Source organism: Megalops cyprinoides, chromosome 5 (genome assembly GCF_013368585.1).
Source record: "Megalops cyprinoides isolate fMegCyp1 chromosome 5, fMegCyp1.pri, whole genome shotgun sequence".
Classification (NCBI taxonomy): domain Eukaryota; kingdom Metazoa; phylum Chordata; class Actinopteri; order Elopiformes; family Megalopidae; genus Megalops; species Megalops cyprinoides.
The window spans coordinates 25262619-25285152 of NC_050587.1; the positions used below are offsets into that span (position 1 = coordinate 25262619).

General features: G+C 45.5%; 1 protein-coding gene across 1 annotated transcript in view; it reads right to left on the bottom strand.

Annotated features, from left to right (window-relative positions):
- The window catches only part of bcr (BCR activator of RhoGEF and GTPase), a 54137-nt gene extending 36697 nt beyond the window's left edge, over positions 1–17440 (bottom strand). The window contains exon 1 of the mRNA XM_036529163.1: positions 15948–17440. Within this exon, the coding sequence (XP_036385056.1) occupies positions 15948–17358 (1411 nt within the window). The 5' untranslated portion in view covers positions 17359–17440. The remainder of the gene's footprint in view (positions 1–15947) is intronic.
- Positions 17441–22534: the final 5094 nt, after the last annotated feature.

Below are 22534 nucleotides of genomic sequence, written 5' to 3' on the forward strand. Positions count from 1 at the left end.
CACATACACTCACGCGTATACACACATATGATAACAAGGTTGACGACATTTCTGGTGGGAACTGTACTCTAAACCAAGATAATGTATGCACAAAAGCTATGCAATCAAAAGCAGTGGGTGATTCAGCTGCTTAACCAGCACAGAGTAGATGCTCCTCATTACAAGGGGGGTAACAGGTAAGGCTCCTCCCACTAGCCAGGTGTGGTCCAGGCATACTTACCTCAGCTAAGCAGACAGTCGTCACCACGCTAGCTGAATGAGGCAGGCCCGATGCACAACTGTTAAGCAGAGCTAATCTATACAAAAAGTGCTGGTGATTTCAGCTTTTCAGTGCAGCGCAAAATTTAGCCTTTTTGTTTTAATTTAAACTTCAGACGACCCTGAAGGTGATCACCCTGAGAGAACTGGATTTGAGCAGCACTGTGTTTCACAACACAGGACAAAAGAGCTTTATTTTTCCCAAGCCCATGAAATATTGTTATTTTGGGAAGCTGCCTCTGCAGAGCAAGTTTGTAGCGCTACCCCTCAGGGTGAGTGAGCTACCCTCATCCAAGATGATGAATTGTGCTCCAGATCTTTCTCCTCTTCTGACAGTACAATCTCCCAAAGGTATTAGGGGTGAACACGCCCTGGTTGACCCTGAAACTGCTGCTACAGAGAAGCCTCACAACAGATGAACATGGAAGCTCTGTTAAGATGTTACTTGGATCTACAGCTGTAGTCACTTAGGACACTTAAGTCACTTCAGTCTAATACCCTGTACTAATGGCAAAAATCTTACCAAAGTATGGTATTATTCTATAAATAACAGACAGCAACTTACACTGCAGACCCTATTACGGTTAGACAATGTCAGCTCTTAAATCACCACAGTTTTTCAGATGTTAGTCACTTTTTAATCAGTGAATAAATCAATGGATCATTAAATTTATTCATACATGTTGGTAAATTACTGTCCAAAATAATTACTTTAATGAAACCACCAGGAGCTGAGGCAGAGGTGTAACCAGCAGAACCTGCTACTACCTATTTTTCCTGTTTAAGCTCGGACTGTGGAATCCGTATCCATTACAATCGTATCCAGCATGCCAGTCAGGAGCAGGAGCCTTAATGAGGCTGAAGCAGACCGTAAGTAATGCAACAAAAATCAGGTCTGTTTCAAATTGTTCTTGTAGTTTTTCAGTGGAAACCATGTGACTCATGTGAAATCACTGAGTTGCTGAATAAGCTTGGTTTGCCTCCCCAAGTAACTGACTGTGCTTTAGGCCTGAGTGGCCAACCAGCTGAAGATGGTTTTGCCCTGAGTGTTCCATCAGCTGATCATGGTCTCAACCTGAATGCTCAAGCAGGTTGACCGTGGTCTTGCCCTGAGTGGTCCAACGGGTGACCGTGGTCTCAGAACAGACAGTCGACCAGATGATCATGGTCATGGTCATTGTCTGTGAGATAAAAGTTGGCGAGGATTCAGAATAGAAAGGTGCTGGAGACAGCAAATCATCCCAATGAGAGAAGCAGACAGCATGACTCTGTGTTGATAAACCAGTTCCCAGACTAAGCCACGCTTATTTCTTTTTTCCAGTAGAGGGGGGATTTCTGAGGGGAAACTCAGGTCCCACTGTTGGGGGACGGCTTCTCGTGACATTTGTGATTACGATTAATTCGTTGCGGGGCGGATTTAAGAGATCCCTTCCAAACGATTAACACGCACTAACTGCTAATTGCAAAGGGGAAAAAAAGAAAAAGAGCATGTCTAATCTTGCTGTTTGCAGATTGCAACCAAGGAAGGAGCGACAGTTTGGATAGAAGAAAAAAAGTCTTCAGACTGGGGAGAGATGAGGACACCTCCCTCTCTCTTTTACTCTCTAAGCTTCTCTATCTTGCATATTAATACCCCTGCCTCCTCCCACCCCCCACCCCCCACCAGAGAAGGACAAAGCCATCGGCTAGACTGTCAGTGCCGTTCAGTTCTCCTTCCCTCATATTCATCATTCATCCTTCATTAGCCACATAAAATTTACATATTCGGAGCATACATCAATCACAGTGTCCATCATCGGGCTGCAGAGGAAGGAAGCAGCCAGAGGAGGGGGGGTGGAGGGATAGGAAGCTACAAATATCTTTGGCTCACCTTCAACAGTGACCCACTGTGACCCAGAAGCAGCCTATTTAATCCTACGCATTGCTATTTTATATCCTGTATATGTGCAGATAGATAGACAGATATAAGCATATAGGTTTAAGGAGACAGCATGTGGTGAAGCTAAATGTTAGGTTTAAAAGATGTGTTAAGGTTCCTGTGCTGTGGGTGGGAGACAAGCATTCTTAGCTGCAACAAACTCTTCACCTTCTTGTAAACCCCATTTGTGCATACTCTTTTTTCCTCTCTCTCTCTCTCTCTCTCTCTTTTGCATTGTAGAAGAGAAAATGTGCAGTGTACTTCACTTTTCATATACCATTCTTAACTTCATATTTCTATTTCAGATGAAAAACTAAAGCACCAAAGCACTGTACAACTCTCTCTGTCTTCTTTGCACATTTCTTCTTTCCTTTCTCTCTTCTTCCATTTCTACATATGCTAATTAGCTAGATAGCTGGTTTTCTCCAAAAGGATGATTGCCTTATGGCTTTGCAGCTGTCTACTGTTTGTGCGGATGAAGATTTTTGTCTGTCTGAGATAGCAACGGAAGCTAAGATGATCCGGCGACACAAAATGAAATTGGGCATGTGTAGGACAAGAACAAAGACACAGCTGCACAAGACAGGACCGTGTTCATATTCCAACCTCAAGAGGACCACAAAGAACTGTAATAGGACCGGGCAGAATAAATGTAATTAGAATCCAGAAGCCATGACTAAAATGATAAAACATGCCAGATTCTGTAAACCACAGCACCCGTGGAAGTCTCGGTGTGTGGCTGCGAAGACAGTGAAGCAGGAAATGAGGTTCTTGTTTAACAATGGTTTTCTGTGCTTTGCGCTGTGTTTTTAAAAGGGGATAAAAGGCACGCTCTGGAGAATGGTGCATTTGCAGGACTGTGAGGCGGTGGTGGGGCTCAGGGTCCTTGAGGACCTGTAGAGATTGCTCTGCCCCACCCTTTCCAAGCGTTCATCAGTGTGGGATATTTTTAGCTCCTTGTTGCAGGAGCACAAACTGTCCCCTGGGAGCTGTGCGCTCCAGTAATCTTTCCCAACAGGGGGGCTGCGAGAAGGGGGGGGGGGTATTTTTCAGGAAAAGAAGTCAGACAGAATCTTCACGAGCCATCCATGCAGTGGGGGGGTACTCTCCACGTTGGCTCAGCAGGGTCGACACCGATATACACGCCGCTGTTTATTCCTCTGCGGCCCCATACATCTATCAGCGCTGGCAATTCAGACTTCCCCGTGTGCGGCTGGAGTCCCCCCAGAGATTTAATTATGCCTTTCAGCCATTTACTTCTCTCCTGCATCCTCTCTCGCTCTTTCTCTCTTTCTCTCTCCCAGGACAAATTCTATCCCCTTGCCTCAAGATCTGGTGAGCCGTTGCCATGAGCCAAGGGGAGAAGAGATAACTTTTCCAAGACTTTGTCACCTGCTTCCAGCCAAACTACATCCTGCACTAAACATAAACCTATACAAGAAGCTGGCACATTGACAGTGAAAATAGATTAATCATGGGATGTACAGACCAGACAGCTCCTATTCCACTTCTGAAAATTTCTAAAAATGTTGCAGACACAGCTGCACCAAATAACAATCCCCCCATGGCCCACCGCCACATCCCTTAAGTAACGCCATGCAGATGCCTGGACCCTGTCAATGATTGATCACAACGGCAGTTTTGCTGGGTGGCACAGAAGTTAAGGAACTGAGCTTGAACCTGGGGCATTGCTGGTTCAATTCCCAGCTGGGCTGCTGTACCCTTTGGCAAGGTACTTAACCTCCATCTTAAATCCTGTATGTGTAATGTAAATTGTGAGTCACACTATATTACAATTACATTAACATTACAAAGCCAGCAACTTTTAAGATGCTCTCATCCAGAGTTACTTAAAAGCAAATTGCTTTTATTCAAAGCAATTTGTATATGTTATCCATTTATACAGCCTGGTATTTACTGAGGAAATTCAGGTTAAGCATTTCCCAAGGGCACAACAGCAGTGCCCACAAGGAAACTGAGCTGGTGACCTCTGGGTCACAAGCAATCTCCCTTGCCACCTTTCCACACTGCCTGACCTGCATCTCTGCATCTGACCTGTCACTCTCATGACTGAGCAACAACCCATGTGTATATAACTGCTATTAAGTTTTATACGATCACAACATTTATTCACCTCTGATTTCACAAACAAAATGAAGTCACACTCAATGCTGGGAAATTACATGCCCCATTTAGAAAATGTGATAAAGTCCCCGACAGTTTCCCTTGAATGAAAGTAGACAAAAAGCCTCCATATGACCCAGATTGTTTTTGCAGACCAATCAGAAAAGACTGGGGGTGGAACCCACAGCAGCTCTGTTCACACAATAATGCTGGGAGGCCCAGACTCCAAGCGTGCAGTTGATGGTACTTTGGCAGGAAGGGAGACAGGGTGTCGACAGACACTTTCCTCCAGCACTGACCCAGAATCAGGTCAATCCTTTTTTTCTCATTATTTGGCTCTGGGGTTATGGTTGGGTAGGCTGACCCTGGCTCAGGTGCTGTGTTCGGAAAGTAGAGACAGGGGTGGGAACTGGCATGTGGCTCTTCCTTGTGTCCCTCCCATACAGACACCCTGTGCCAGGTCACTGTGGCCTGCTCCCCATCCCCCATCCCTTCGCTCTGTGTCCAGCACTGTCCCTTGCCATTAGGGTCAGATGTCCACAAAGCGGAAGAGCAACGCATTCAAAACACAGTTGTCTGCATGGCTGGGATATGAGGGCAGCCATGTCTGTGACCTCGCCTATCCCACGAGACACAATGAATGGGGGCAGTGTCTGTATCCAAGCCCAACACCCACGCAGCCCCACGAATGCAATTTAGCAAGCTTTATTTGTTTCATGTATTGGAAAAAATCAAAGTGAGATCTCTGAAGCTGAATTGATGCTATTGAGAACTAAAAATGGCTGCCATTCACCCTCCGTGAAGCCTGCAGACAGGCATAAGTCAGATTCAGCATCCTCCTCCCTGTAAGCAAGTGTGTAAGTACCAAAAGGAGCAGGAAAAACCAACCCACTTTTCAAAAAATCAAGACAGAGCGAGTCGGTCATCCATACTACTCCTTGGCTTGGCCCCGCCTCCTCCCCCGCTCGCCGTTTGGCAGCTAAGTCTGCAGGAAGTCTGCGTGGCGGGAAAAACGCTGTTGTGAGACGGAAATGGAATGTGGCCCAGATCAGGGTGAATCATATCGCAGCTCTGGACCTGGTCACTCCTCTCCGACTGATTGGGGATTAGACTGAACCGCCGACCTCTCCAACCTCTGACCCTGCTGACCTGACCCTGACCGATGATAACACAGCTCTAACCCTGGGCGGTGGGCAATAGGCCAGGCTTATTTCCTCTCTATTGGTCAGGATGAGTGTGTGCTGCCCTTAAACAGTGTTTTACAGAGCTGCTTGACCACCAGCATGTTTACCAAACTGCATTATCAGTTTACAGTTAACAGAAGGCATTTAGTGACCACCTGATCCACACACCCCTTCAACACAGCCTATTACAGGCAGTTCATTTAATTACATAACAAACCCAGGATGAACATCACACAGTGACAAAGTAGGAACAACCTCATGAAGGTGCTGGAGACGCCGTCTGCTTATGGAGAACGTCACACATCCGTGGGGGCGGGTCTGGAAGTGAGACGTGCACAAACCAGAGGCAGAAAACACGACCAACTGATCTGCACTCATCGCCCGTCTCTTTAGGATGTGCTGAGTTTTTCTGATTCACTGTCGCTGAATCAGCCTGACTGCGACTTCACACTCCAGAAATAACAAGGAAATGGGAAGTAACAAGAACTCTGTGTTTCAGAGTTTACTTTTATTGAAAAGGCGCAGAAATCATATATATATAAGGGCCACTTCCTTTCCAGCCACACAATTTCTCACAGAATTGAGATTATGATAACACTGGGCATCTGCAGTCTAAAAAGGAAACAAAGAATATTATAACTGCAAGATCAAAATGATGATGGGGAAAGTTCAAAGCATCGTAATCACCTTTGCTCAATACCATGCTTGAATTCTGTTCATACAACCTTCTGGATGTGAATCATATAACAGTGCCCTGTATCATGAAGCCTGCGAGTCTTCAGTTACTGTATAGTGATTCTGTGGTGAAAAGCGTCTGGATAAAAAGATTCTCTCTTTTCTCCGGTCAAGGCCTTATAACCTGCCAAACAACAGACTCAAGAGACCCATGTGTATGAGAACAGGGGTCCCAACAAGGAAGCGGGTGATATCTCTGACTGTGGGAGGCAGTCTGGAGGCTGTAGGATGCAGACAGGTTCTGTCTGGTTATGAGCTGACCCTGGATTAGTTTCAACTTGTCACGTAATAATCTGGGTCTGGACCACAGGCTGAGTAAGCTGATCCTGGATCAGGCAGATCCAGGCACCACGATACGAGAGCAGAAATGTTGCATTAATGGGTAATTTTCTTGCATAACTGCACAGAAGAGGCCGCAGGGGCGAGCTGGAGAACATGAGGGCAAAAATAGCAGCGTGTGCGCAGCTGGTGAGGAGCGGGGGCATCGCTGCATCCCGTGGCATTCCTGCTTTTACTAAACAAACACAAGCCTATTACCACATCCTCCCACGCAGCTTCCAACTCCCCGATAACGGTCTCCAGTGCAAAAAGGCACTGCGGAGAATCCCATAAGGGCTCCAGTTTCATTAGCGTCTACTACTAGCTAAGATCCTCTGCACCCGTTATTGCTCCACGCTCGCGGGATTCACTGGAGGTTCCGAAAGGTTCACACTCACAACAGAGGCCCTGGCTGCAAGGATCAACCATGTGTGAGAATGCACTCATGCTGGATGCACCGATGCGGCTTTCGCACAGGGAGGTGGGCTGGAGTCACACAATGATCGGACTGTTTGAGGACTCCACCCAGATCCTACGTCTCATAAAATCACTCTGCCAACAGCACCTTTATTACCCTTGTCTCAAAGTGTAAATATTAACCATGAAAGGAATTCTGAGATATGAGTCCTCACCAGATGATTCGTAGTTTTCCCTTCACGTTTCTCCTTCAGAACTGCTAGCCCCACCTACACACCCACCCCACCCCATCCACCGCCGAGTTTTTCACTTCCCACTATTCCGTTCTGCATTAACGCTTGTCCTGTCTGTGTTCGTCAGTCACTCTAATGAATTATGCTTGATGAATCACACTAACACATTTAATCGTGGTTCTGTATGAGGATGCTTAAACAGGGCTCTGTGAGGAGGTTTGAACATCATTCCATCAGGACATCCAAACATGGCTGTATGAGGGCATTTAAACACGGCTCAATGAGGACATGTTTATGTATGTACAAGCCTCATTCCGACGTGCAACGCAGGAGAAACATTGACTGGGTGTGATGTGCAGCCGTGCGTGTCTGACTCTCACATCTCTGCATGATGGCCAGTGCTTGTGTGTGTGTGTGTGTGGTGTGTGTGTGTGTGTATGCGTGTGTGTCTGCGCACATCGTCTCATCAGGATCCACTGCATTGCTGCAAACACCGGAGTGCTATCTGTGCCCTGTGAGTAGGAGGCAGGACCAGCTGCCGGTGAGTCAAAAAAAGCCAGGAATGAGCAACGTCAAACGCGAGGAAGTGCAAAAAAAACAAGAAGTTCTGGTTTTAAAAGCACACTGAAAATTCATCATGGAAGACAATGAGTCCTGTGCATGAACTGTGACAGGCTAAAGTGCGTCACTGAAGTCCTGCTGGATGCTGCCTCATGATACACCACCACAACATGCAAGACAGGCAGAAGATTAAAAACAACAGATTTACAGCCCTTACTGCAGCATACATTACCTTAGAAACTGACCCTGGATCAGAATTAGAATTTTAAACAAAATGGCACAGGGCAGGATTTGGGGTGGGCAAGCTGATCCGAGATCTGTTGTGAAGGGCAGGAAGTACATCATGTGTTCCACAGACAGTTTGTGGTTATTTTCCAGCATAATTTTGTATTCTCATGTTTTTTAATCAAAATTTGTTTACGGGCATATTAAACAGCACATTAAATACATGAGATGACATCGCTGCCGACTTGAGCTCATTATGAGAGCAGGTGTGTTTCTAATTACCCTCCTACAACAACAGAGAGGGACCATTAACCTGTGAACCCTCGGCAGCAACAGCCGGACCACAGATGAAGCAGATGGTCACCTCCACCTTCAGTGCTGCTGCTCCCCTTCATATCCCACAATGCAACATTAACAGAACCGCTAACAGGGTCAAATCGTAGATGCCTGCACTTCTGCTCTGTATGCACGCCTTTGCTTCTCGACCAATGGAAGCATGCCCAATCACTGCATTCACCAATGAAAACCCCTGCTTTGCTCCCCCATAGCACAAAATGGAGTAAAAAATACAACTACTCTATTGGTCATCGGGGGAGTTTGACTGAGGGTAAAGTCAATGGTGGTATGGACCTCATCACGATATCCAATTCCCTGCACAATGCATCAAGAGGCCAAACCAAACTGAATCCAGCTCCACACCTTACCTGGACTCTGTTTGCTCTGTCCTTCCCTTCAGTTTAAATAAAGCTGACAGTGAGGTATTCCATTTTCAGCCTGAAGAAAATCTCATTTGACTTGTTTTTACATTTTTCAGATGAAGCAGATTCACTTTGAAGACTTAATCCCTTTCATCAAGTCTAATGGTGTTATACTGAACACACAAAATTTCTGACCCCTGCCTTCTAACAGAAACACAGCTGTCAAAGACACACAGATCCCCAAAGACAAGCACTTTGCCCACACTTCCAGTGATAATTTAGTCACCAGTACTTCTCATGTACAGCATGCCTAAAATGCATTTGGATAGGCTCTAATTCTTATGTTTACTTCAAATAAATAAAAGAATACGTGCAAATATTTTCATACAAAAAACAACCCTTCGCCTTGATAAAAGGCAGAAATGTTTGATCGCAATAATTTTTGACTTCAACTGAACTTAGTCCTGAGTGGCAGTTGTTGAAAGAAAAGCTTTACAGTTTAGTTTTGTTTTGTTTGATGAGTTGTGAACCAGAATGAAAACAGCACCGTGACGTTTACATTCAACTCTGATCCTGTTGGCTGTCACGGCAACCGCGCTAAGGATGGCCATCGGGGCAATGATGCGGAGGGCCTCTCTTGTCTTCAAGGCTGAGCAAGCAGAAAGTCATAGAAACAGAAGATAACAAAAGAAACGGTCACAGTTTTGAATCTACCTCATGTGGAACAGGGGACAGTAAATCACGCTGAACTCTGCGAGACGTGGCAGGATCCGCGGGCTCACATGACAGCCGTCACCTTTTGCTCCCACGTAACCCCCGGCCAGAGCCACGGGCCAGCAACGGACGCTTTGCAGAACCCTGCGACAAGGCTCTCTACTGTAATTGGAGCTCTAATTCACCATTCCTGCACATAACAACTATCTGCTTTACACAGCAAATGCGTAAGAGCTATCCCCTTGCCTGGAACTGTATTCCTACTGAATCAATTTTTTAAAAAACTAACAGATCAGCAAAAAGTCCACTTTTTTTCATAATCCCCCAAACTGCAGCTAAAATGATCCATGGGAAATAGAGTTTTGAAAAAAGCCACTAAAACATGGTGCTGTTCTCTCTGGAGTGAGGGCAGAGGGTACATATACAGATGCTCTGTATATTTACCAGATCATCAGCTCCATGTCTGTCATACTAAGACAAAAGTTCTGTCCCTGCTATTGTTGGATTTGTGAGTGCACTGATTTGCTTGCTGATTTTAAACATTCCCAAAGTCTAGAACAGAACAGCCTGCACTCGGACCTCTTGCTTCTAGCCAGACACTCTTTGATGGAAGTGCAGAGGATGGAAGGTAAACAAGAGCTGAATATCTGATCAGAATATAGAATATTTTTTGTGAGCCTGTCTGTCAAAGAGAGGTTCAGGGTCTTTTGAACCTCCCACACCCCATTCCCCTCCAACAAAATAATGTAGCCAATTCTTACATGGGCACAACCTGAACGAACAACAGAGAAAAACCAGCCCATCCACTCAGAAGCAGTGGATTGTCCTGAAGATTTGGCTCTGCTCAGGAGTCCGGCTCTTTTGGCCACAGGGAGAACACCTGAGTGCAGATTCTGGGATCAATAATCAATTGTAGATCTGTGCTTCTTGTAAAAAGGTTCCTGCAAATGTTGTGGCCATTTCTGAGGGATTAAAAAATTGACGATGAAGTCATGAATGAGTTACTTGAACCAGCATTCAAATGATTCTTAACAAAAAAAAAAACTAGCCTTTCATAAATATTCATGAAGGAGAGCCAAAGAACACTGCATAAATCAACAGATAATTCATACATATGATTCATTTTCCTGCCTTAGAGTGTAAGTGTGAATAGAAGGATGAAGAGGGATATAGAAAGGAAGAGAGTGAGGGAGAGACAGTCAGAGCGAAGGAAAGACAGAATAAGGGGAAGAGTGAGATACACAGTCACACAGAGAGAGAAAGACAGGAAGAGAAAAAGAGAGAGAAAGAGAAAAGAAGGAGACAGGCAGAGAAACAAAGAGATGAAGTCCGAATGAATGAGGAAGAGAGATCGAGAGAGAGACATTACAGAGACAGCTCCCAGCTCCACCCTCTCCCTAATATCTCCTCTGGGATGTGCTTTCTGGCCGAGTGGGGCAGAAGTCGTCGCCGTCTTCGCTGGCTACTGTCCCAGCCCTGCTCACTCCTCTCCTCTGAGCTCTAAATCAGCCGGCTGCTCCGGGGCACCCGCGTCTGATCCTCTGCCAGACGGGCACAGAGAAAGACGCCCTGCTAAAAGGCCCCCAGAGTTCCACTCCGCCGGAATCACCACGGTGACGATGGTCAGCCGGCAAAGCATCCATCTCTCTCATTAACCTGTTACCGTAGCTCTTTCAAGGCCAAGTGTCTGCTGTGAATTTCCCCTCTTCGCTTTCATTGCTGGGCCTTTTTCAGCCGTACGTATGCAGCAAGAGAGCTGTTTACCTGCGCACGTCTGCGCAAACGGTTCAGCAGTGAGGCAGCAGGCTTCACTGGATAAAGCAGGGCAGGATGGCCAGCAGTGGCCAAATGAGCATGCGAGAGTCACGCCTCGCGCACAGAGGGCATGGCTAGCGATTTTGGCCAGCATGCACGGCACTGCACCGGATTACACTCCGTTCATTCTGATAACGCAGCACACACAAACTCACCCACATACAGTGTCCATAATGCAGAGACACAAGGGACAGAAATGCATGACTGAAACTCACACCCAATGTCTCCCCTGTGCTGCACAACAAAATGAGGTGTCCACACACGTGTAGCCATGTTTACAGGTCTTACTGTGATTCGTGTCTCTTTTAGACTGGCAACCCAAGACTAGCATCAAGACATATGTGACATGACTAGCACCAAGACATAACTGAAGTTTAATTTCTAGTCAGACATGTTTTATTTCACAGTGTTCGAGACGATTCAAGCTGAGGGCAATACTGCAGACCCTCTGTGACATCACAGTCAATTGCACCTAAAATTATCAACAAAGCTAACCCCCAGCACATGATGAGATGCAGAGAGAGCATTCTGTGTGCTGTACTACACGCATGTGTGAATACATTATGTTTGCTGTACTACATGCACGTGTGAACACATTCTGTGTGCTGTACTACACATGTGGGGCATATAGCATGTGAATTTATTCTGTGCACTGTACTACACGCATGTGGCGTGTATGCATGCATGCCCATGTTGCCTCTATTCTTGGCTTGTCTCGAGCTTCACACATAGACACGCCTCAGGAAGATGGGGGGATTGTGTAATATGGGGGTGATTTGGGAGTTGCATTGCCACCCCACTATTAAAACCCCCATGGAACAGCCCTGCAGTCCTTTAGTCATAAACGCTTTGATCTCTAGTTTTTCCCCATTTGAGTGGAAAAGCGGAAAGGTGTAAGGCGCACTAAATCTGAAACAGCTGCAGAATCGATCAAAGAGAGCACAGGGTTTATTAAACTACTGAACACACTACCTGGAAAATCTGCTTTTTACACAGCAGAGGAAAAATAACAGATGATTTATTCCATATGAAGAACCAATTACAAAGAACACCATACCAAAAATCCCAATTTTCTATTACTTTTTTAGAGTTTGGTGCAAACACATATACACACATACAGGTGTACGTATGCATACACACACATGGACAGTCATACCACATGTCCACAGACACAGAGGAGCTGCCCATATTGTGTATACTTACATACTGTATGTGTTGTTTCCTGTCAACCAGAGAAGTAAAGGTGAAGATCTATTCCAAGCACAACTAATTGTGAACTTACCCACATTATCCACACACACGCATACACACAAGCATGCATTCACACTCACATACTCACACACACACACAACCCTGCTGACATTTTGCGTAGGTCTGAGCTTTCCTGTCATGTAATCTCATTACTGTTATTACGTGACTTACATTCCTGCAGATTCCCTGCCTGCCTGCCTGCTTGCTTTCCACAGCATTTCACAGACACCACACAACTTTAATCCAACACACTGCTGCTTCTCCCCGATGCTGCCCTGAGCTACAGCACTCTGGAGAAACGCATTCTGCAGGGCCACACACAAATACCTTACAGCAACCAACACATGAAATATTCAACAGTAAAGAAAGTGTGTCCTTCGTGACTCCGTGACTCCATGACTCCCTGCTTGTGCTGTCTATGGAGCTGCTCTGTAAAAACGATTTAACGATTTTTTTTTTTTCTTTTTCTTTGGAGGAGGAGGTATGTTGGTTTGTTTGTGAAATGGAGCTGAATTGCTGGAGCCAGGGCTGCCTGGGTTTTTTGGAAAGCAGACAGTTCAAACATCTCTCGGCGTTCCCGGAAAAACAACGCGGCAGACTACCTGAATGTGCTCTTTTTCCGATGGCGGGAAAGCACCCGTGCATAGGTCCAAACGGCGGCTCGCTCTGCCACGGAGCACAGCGCACAATGTGGCCATTTACACAGTTCGGCCGTCTGCATTAACATAATGAAATACCCCTCACTGTAGAGCACAGGTTCAGAGCAGCTTTCCTCTTTTTTGACAATCCATTTAACATGACAGTTTTCAGAGTTCTGATCTGTATACAGAGTCAAATGATTTCCAGTGTATCTTATTTCTATTTTTATAATCTATGTGGAAAAATATAATTAATTTCCCATTTTAGAAAAGCATGCTTGGAAAGATCTACGAGGTGACATCTAACCAGGCCACATTACAATTCACTCCAAAACAGGCACGTGTATAAGAATATACTATTCGATGACACAGACCTATAAAGTTTACTTTCCAATCTATGCCTAAAATTTCAGATTACATTACTGTTGCCATTTTAACTTATTCTGTAGTAAATCAAATCTTTTAGCCTTAAATTTTTCAGCTCTGTTGATACCTGTGAATTCATTCAACAGCACTGCTGCTTGGGTGCTTTCTCCAGGTATTTTTATGAATAAATGAATTTAATGTTTAGTCCTGCTTGAAATTTGAGTAAAGCAACCAATTCATTTGTCATGGGGGTGGCTGTCAGTTCTGTTATTTCTCCTTTCTACCCACTGTCACTACCCCTCTCTCTCTTTCTCTCTTTCAGCATTGTTGTTCGAAAGACAGTAAGAATTCCGCCGCCCGCAACAAGGATATTTCCTTCCGCACACTGACTTCAAAAAGCCACAGTGACATAATGAAACAATTACAGTCTTCGGTTAAATGAACAGCAGCCACATTGGGAAAAATCCGACAGGGGCGTGTGTCTGGGGGGTAAGGGGGATGGAAAGCACTCTACGGTCAGACCAGATGGGCAGAAATAAAACAGTGGTTGGAAACAATATGGTCGGACAAAACCAAGCATTTTTCATTCATTAATATTTTAGCATAGATATTTAGTCAGACTTCCCTAAATTTAAACATTTAAACAGCTGGACATTCATTGAAGCAGTTCAGGCTAAGCGTTTTGTTTAAGTGTTCAACAGCCAGTGTCCCGCCTGGGATTCAAACCAGCGGCCTCCTTAGATGCAAGGCCAGCTCAGTGGCGCCCCTGTAACCCCCTGTGTAATATCATTTATGAGAAATAAGCACCAATGCTGAAGGGTTTAGCTGTGGTTTGGATGTGCTTTCAGATCTTTGCTCTCTGTGCTGCCTTTCTTAAGTGTTTATGGGTGTCACACACACACACACACACACACACACAATTACCTAGGACATAGATTACATTTTTTCATGGTTTTACAGGTCCTGTTTTTGGGAAGCAGGGCTACAATCTCTGAGGAGAGAGGGTTACGTGCTGAATTCCACACCCCAGACCAGCCTGGCATAGACACAGGTACCTGATGCCAAGGCCCTCTGGCACTGCCTCCCTAACCCCATCCGTGTGTGACCATAACACCACCATCCACCACAGCGAAGCTAAAGGTTAGGTTCATCAACAGCGCACTGCAACATGGCCCCTAAACAGCAGGTCTGCTCATATGCGCTGACGAAATGAGGTTCTGACGGGTTTATAATAATGGACTAGTAGAAGGAAGTCATTTTCACACACACACACACACACCCCCCCCCCATGTCCCGTGTGAATGTAGACAGGTTTCTGCAATCTTTGAGGTGATGAGTCATTCCTCCCCAATCAGCATGATTCAGAAACAGTGATAAAGGCACACCTGTATGCACACATAAATAATATTTATATTCATTAATATTGTTCTATGTCATTGTTTTGAAAAAGAAACACAGGAGCAGTGAGTTTTATACCCCCAGACCACACTTCCATTCTTGTGAATACACTTGCCACAATCGCGTCAGTACAGGCACACACACACACGATTCTCCTTCTTATACTAGGATGTGTGTACAGATGGCACCAGGCTTCACTAGGTCATGACACTCTGATGGGAAGTCATGTGACACAATGTGACCCACCTATACCCCCCACTCTATCCCATCACAGAAGCACTTTAATTAAGTTCATTAGCTAACAGCACAGATTTGCAATGACACTCATCATCATGGGTCCACAGGGAACACCTCAGGGGTCTCACTGTCTGAAAACCAGCACTGATCCTGGATCAGTGTCCCCTTTTTACAGAGAAAGGTTGGAGGTTAGGATCAGGCAGTCAATATGCTGATCCTAGCTCTCTCTAGAACAGCCTACAGCAATCCGAAAGAAGCAAGGCAGAAAATGTGCTTACATGAGGAAAACACAACACAGTCTATTATTTCTGTTTATGTAATACTGAAAATTAAGTTTTAAGAACCATGTAATCACAGAGTGAGCTGCATCTATCTGAGCCTTCACTGCACCTCCAAAACTAAACCCAGCAGCTGTGCGGTCAGTAGAACGGTGCATAAATAATCCTGACACATGAATTAATAACAGCAAGCCACGTTCCACACATACACATGTGCGTACATGCAAAAACACAAACACAAGCACACATGTGCACATAATCACACGTAGGCAGATGCACACACACAAGCCTCCGCGGACAGCAGCGCTCAGTGGTGAGCAGTGAGCCTACTTGCATTCACGAAGAAGGCTTAAAATTTTTTTTTTCCATTATTCCTGGCTGTCGCATGTCCTTAAGATGGGGGGAAGAGACCCCCTCCTCCAGACTCCCATCTCTAGCCCCAAAGCACCATCAACCCAGCTCCTCTCCCCCCTCCCTACCCCCCACCCACAGACCCGCTGCGCTACCATGTCATCCAGTAAATCCCCAAAACAGCAATTCAATCAAAGAAAGAAAAGATTTAGGATGGCGACCGCTTACCCAGGTCTCCATGGAAACTGGCTCTGCTGGATGGGGCGGAGTCTCCCTCGCCGGGCCAGATGTGGGCGGTTTTGCGGACGCCCACAACGGCAGCCTCCGAGGCCAGGGCGTGCGCCTGCCCCCGGTGGCGCTTCTGGCACTGCGGCGTGGGCGGAGAGCTGCTGTCCAGGGACTGGTGGGAGTTCTGGGAGGGGGAGCGGTAGGCCGTGGGGCTGGGTGACACGTGGCTGGACTGGCCGGAGGAGAAGTCCTCCTCGCTGGACGTCAGGTTCTCGTTGGAGCTGCAGTCCGGCGTGTAGCCGCCGCCGCCGCCGCCATCCTCCAAGCTCCCCGGCGAGTACGACCTCCGCGGCCATGTCATGCGTCCGTTGTCCCCGCCCCCATGGTTCCTCTTCCCCTCCCCCTCACCTGCCCCCCCACCTACATAGACGCTGGTGTATGGCTGGAAGTCCGCTGGCTGCCAAGGAGGCGGAGCGGCGTGCTGCTGCTTGGCTCCATTGGCTCGCGCCGTAGCGAAACGCGGAGCGGGCTCGGCGTCCTCGCGCTCACCGTCGTGCCCACAGTGGATCTCCGTGGACCGGCCCCTGGGGACGGGCTTGCGCAGGTCGACCCCGGTCGCCGCTGCGGCCGCCAGGTTTCCCGGCAGCGAGTGCAGCGACCGCTTTCGCTCCATCTGCATGGCCTGGCTCCCCAGGGTGCTGATCCTGTCCGACACGTCGCGGTCATTCACCCGCACCAGGCCCTTCTCGTGGTGGTACTCCATGTTGGCGTAGAGAGACTTCCCATCAGCGGACGAGTGCGAGTTGGCCCGCTTGATCCGCTCGAAGTTGGACCTCAGCGCTGCCACTCCCAGGCCCATGCCTGGCCGGTCCTTTGGGGAGGGGTCTGGGGGCACCTCTTTGTCGGGAGGCGTTGGGAGGGGTGCTGCAGGCCTACGAGAGGGGACCCCGCCCCTCTGTTTGGACGGCGACACCCCATCTGCCTCACCCTCACCGAATCTGCACCTGTCTCCTTCTCCAGCTTCTCTGTGCTGGAGAACCTCCAGTCCACTAGGGGGCTCCATACTTTCACCATGGTAAGAGTGTTTCCTGACAGGGGGTGCCCTGGGTTTGACCCTGTCCCCCAGCCCTTGCTCTTGTCCCTGCTGGGGGTCCCCCTCGTTCATCTGTGACACTCTCCTGAAGCCCCACCTTTGCCGGTCGTAGCTCTTCCTTTCTTTGGCCAACAGGGTCTGCAGGTAGATCATCCGAAAGCGCTCCTTGTTGACCTCCACCTCTAACCTCCTAATTGAGGCTTTGCACCTCTCCAACTCTTGCTCAATGTTCACCACAGAATTTAACTCCATTTTTGGTGGGTCAGACTCAGGAAACTGGGCCTTCCAGGCTTCCACAAAACCCACTGGCTCCACCATTGCTGACAGGCTAATTGTACTGGTTCTGAAGAAAATAACAAGATTGTAATAAAAGCACAATGAGTAGCTAGAAAGCTACTGTAATTTCTCCAAATTGCATTTCCTTACAAAATAATACGATCCACACCAGGGTAAAATTTCAATTCAGGTTCAAATGGAGGTGCCCGTTTATATTTTTATTATAAGATATACAAATACCTCGTTCTTCAAGGACTGGCTTTCCTAATTGTCTCATTTCAGTCGCTGAAATATCCATGTATTCTATCAACACAACAAGTCTAAGTCCCTCTGTCTTCTATTGTTATTGCATAATATAATCTACGTTAGAATAACACGAAAAAGAATCAGTGGCATATTTTCTTTTGCTGTGCTTTTTCTAGATCATTTGCACAAATTCGTAATGAAATTCTCATAGTTCGGTAACGGTAACATCTGCTTTCCACAGCGAAGTGTCTGGAAATTAGTCTCGCGGCACACTGAGAGAGTGATGTTGCTTGTCATTCATTCAATTGAACGTCTCTTTTCCATTTAAATCCACAGGCATAGATTCTCCTTCATTCATCCTTCCGAGGCATCCTTTACCATAACCATCCACAGTTGTTCAAACCTCTATTGTGGCTGGATACCAGTATCCAAGAAAAAAAAATTAAATGCTAGTCTGCTTCAGCAACGTCGCTTGTTCTCGTTCCAGTGTTTGATTCTGAATCGCGGGTGGGTTATTGTTATTTTGCCTCGCTATCCCATGTTTTCGGGCTGTTAAAATGTCATCACGTATTTTTCTCCAGGTTTCCTCCGTTTCCCTGCCGATGCTCGTCGCCTGTTCTCCCCCCCATCTCACTCCTGCCCTCACGAGCTGCTGGAGGAAGGGGTGGGACAGACTGAATATGATTGACAGGGGTTTCACGGATTCGCTCCACTTAAAGAGACAGGGTAATGGTTGTACATTTAACCCCTAATTTCTTCCTGATCGCGCTGACAGGAAAATGAAGCGCGGTCAAATGGACCTCTCTTTTCGCAAAATCGAGTTAATACTGAGAACAGTTACCCTTTACACATATCAGAACAGTACCAAACTGACATAGCAATCACGCCTTCAAAAATGGATTTGACACAAATTGTTTCTCTGTATTGTGTATAATTTCACATTTATTTCATCGTTAGGCTCTTCCAAAACCTCCAGTTAGTGGGCACATTTACACAGAACCAAAAAGTATTCTCTAGAACAGACTGCAACAAATGTAGGTATTCACCTTGCTGCACAATGATGTTATCTCTGTCTTCACTAACAAGATGTGTGGTAATATTTCAAAATATTTAAGAGCTTAAAGGGGGTTATTTTTGCGGTCTTTCTTCAGCTGGCCCTTGGATTTCTGCTTTTGTGATTGCTTCTGGAAAATGCACTCTGCTCTACGTTCAACGCTTTGTGACAATTTCCACGGCGGAAATGCACTATCACAAATAAACTTTCATTGCTTGTTTGTTTTTCACTTGTCAAACATGCAAATGAAATACTTTTGAGCGGTTTTATTCTCAATGTCGTTTTGACTTGTGACTGGTTGTCATTATGGCGTTCTGGATGTCGCAACCACACGCTGGGGATAAGGACAGCTCCAGAGAGTTAAAATGGAAACGAAATTAGGTTCTCAAGAATTAAGCACACATAGTTATAATGAACAATTAAATGGCAAATATCTCTAGCAGTACATTGAGTTGTTGCTGTATGAATTCAATTAACATTCAGTTCTTGGAATTGCTTTTTTTTAAATAAATATTTGCATGATTTTATTAAAGCTACCTATGTAAAGACAAATTTTACTGTGACTGCAAATTTCGGTTAATTGTATCAGTCATTGATCTGAATGAAGTGGTCAAAAAAGCTTACCTGTAAATCGAACCAGCATGCGAACTTGTATGGGAAGGCTGTATATCTGACGTTGTATGATACAACAGCGCCGCCGTGTGAATCGGTGTTATTAAAAAGTGCTTAACCCTAAGCAACAAGTTCAGTGTGCGATTGTCTTTATTTGTAAACGCAAGCACGCTGTCATTCTATTTAACAGAACACACGCGTTTATCCAGCTCGTCTACATCTCGTTCTGTTCCTCAGTGAGGCAATGACGCTAAAATAAACCTGATTATTTAGGCAGATTAAAATGCAATTTTAGCACAGACAAACTCTGCCTCTCACGGCTCCCAAGAAGAAAACCCCACATTTCCGTGCAAAATATTCCGTCGGTAAGGAATTGAAACGTGAAGTGAATGTGTAAAACGTAGGGATACTTGTTTGGGGGAAAACGTGCGTTAGTAGTGAAAACGTTTCAGAGATACTACGACACCAGCAGTCAGTGAGGGAAATGGGTACCAGGCATGTTCTTCAGATACGTAAAGTAACACCACTGAAGGTCAGGTCCAACCGTCCGACTCTCTTGTGGATGTTGTGAGTTATAAATAAATAAAGAAATGAAAATCAGCCCGAAGATTTTTGTCTTTCACGTTCCCTTTATGTTCTCTGATTCATGTGCTAATGTCATAAACACCCCAACTGACTGTTGAATGAAGCAGTTGAAGATGAATGAGTGATTCCTCAGAGTTAATGAAAACGATTAAACGCGCCCTCCCCCACGGACGGAAATCACTTTGTGATACGATCAGTAAGGTTGCAAGCTCAGCAGCGCTGGGACAAAAACATACAACTGAAAGGTATTCGGGGCTGCTTGCCTCAGTAAGCCTAGATTGATTTTGTGGAATGAATGCTTAGTCATTGCTATAAACTCCTGACCTCTAACACCTCCTTAATTGTGTGTGTGTGTGTGTGTGTGTGTACTAGAGAGAGAGAGATTATTCCTCATCGTGACGATGACGACGACGATGATGATGATGATGATGATATTTTTATTATTATTATTATTATTATTATTATTATTGCTGTTGTTGATGTTGTTTATGATGATGATGGTGTCTTATAAATCATATTTTCAATACTTTCGCATTTACACTGCGATAGTTTAATTGGTTTTCATATTTATGAATATAAAAAGGGGGGACAACGTAGTTGTATGACCAGAGGATTGATTTTCTCATAGTTGTTCTGGATAAATAACCAGCTGTATGAATTCCTATCATATAAAAATGCTGGATACATATGCAGCCTGCTTTGCTTCTGTGGAGCAAATGACAATTAATATGCTTCAAGACGGAAAGATTCTCCTGTGCTGTGCCAACGCAGTAAGATCATTAACGGTAGCGGAATCTGCAACATGGTTAGAATGTCTCGCGTCCCCAAGCACCATTTACAATGGAATGAAAACACTAGCTCCGGGGATGTCGCTAACTGTTTCCTCGCTTTAACGAGATCAAGCGCGTGTTGACAAGCTAAGGCTTAACGAATGAGTGTCAGGACTTAACGTAGTGATATTTTTGTCTCTGTCGAGGAAGCACAGCCAAGAGTAAGAGCATGATGCCAGCGGGATAATTCGCCACCCAAGTCAATGTGACGGCTATGTAGCGATGGTGTATGCCCACTAGGTGGAGGTGGTGTCCTTCGATCAGTGCGTCAGTTAGCAAGCGAGATGACTGCAGGTTTGTGAGAGAGTGTCCGCCGAGCAGCAGCAGCACAGGAGACAAATGTTTCCTCAGATAGTGTCAGGAAGCCCACCCACAGTTATGAGTCCATTCATTAAGTGTATTTTATTCTGATACAGTGACCGTATGCATCTGCACATCAGATGCATAGCTTAGGCAACCTGAAGTCTCGTGGCAACCCTGTTGCTGAGTATGCAAGGACATGCTGATATTGTTACAGTACATCTCTAATTCACATATACACATGTTCAATGTGACATTGATCTCCGGTTCCTGAATTTAAAAAAAAAATTGTGACCTCTGTCTTTTCAGAGTAGTGAGTAAGATCAGGTCCAGGAAACAGTGGCCTAGCCACTGCTCTACACCATGCCCCCAACAGTACATTCATTTAGCAGACACGTTATTTTTGTGCTAATCTGAAACTAGACAGCCTAGAAACTAAGGGAATCCAAGTACATTCATTTCCATACATCATGTAGAACTACATTGAACTGAGCCTAAGAGAGCCGTGCCTTAGCCAGGTGAGTGAGCAGGACAGTCACACCCCACTATGAGAACCATGTGTTTTTTTTTCACGTTTTATTCAGACAGGTTTACTGTCTCTGACGCACCATGTTCTTACCCTTGCCTCCTCACAACGCCATATAGGGCTGTCAGTTGGCCTACAGCCCAGAGCGTGCGGCCAAATTTAGACCTGAAATGGGAAAGGTCCAGCAGCAGTCGCATTCTTCTGGTGTGAAAGTAAAACAAGGAAGCAGATTTTTTTTTTTAAATGACTTTGTGTAAAACCTGGACACATGCCGCATGAACAGGAGTTAGTTCAAGAAAGACTAGTGCAGTAATAAGTATTGACTTTCATATAGTCCTTATTGTTACTTAGTATCCATTTTTCCTATATCTTAAAATATAGTATTCTGTATGTTTTCATATGTTAAATGTCTGCAAAACCACAGTATGGTTTAGTGAGGCATAAGAGAGACTTTTAACATTTTCACTGGTTCAGTTCTCATGTGTAGCACTGCCCCTGGAACCTTAGTCTTGAATGGCTTCATTGCATATCCAGCTGGTGACATGCTGGATATTGTGCTATTTATTAAGCACATAAACAATATTGTTCAGCATCTATGTACAGGGGCGTGAACAGCTCAGGACTTTACATTGGTATGAAAGCATCTACATAGTTTCTTGCCTGAAATATTTTCTGTGCTAGGAACTAGGCACTTCAATAATTCCACATTCTCTGTGATCAAAAGTACTGAGCACTTTGAGTATTCTCTGTTAATAACAACTAAGCACTGAGTATCTGGTTGGAGTCTTTCCTTTAACCAAGTAACCAGGTGTGAGATTTATTCCAGTTGGGCCAAGACCCAATGTGTACAATCAGACCAGCCACAGTGACCACATAAATTAATTTCCCCTGCCAAGAGAAAAGGGAAGAGAGAGATCATTGCTGTAAATAAAGGCAATTCAGATCACAGACAGATTTTCTTCAATACATTTTCATTATTGTTTTTTAAGTTGGATGGGGATTGCAGTGATGGTGCGGGGACCCCTTCTGTTGCTTTACGGCACTTGCTGTGCACTTCTGCTATCT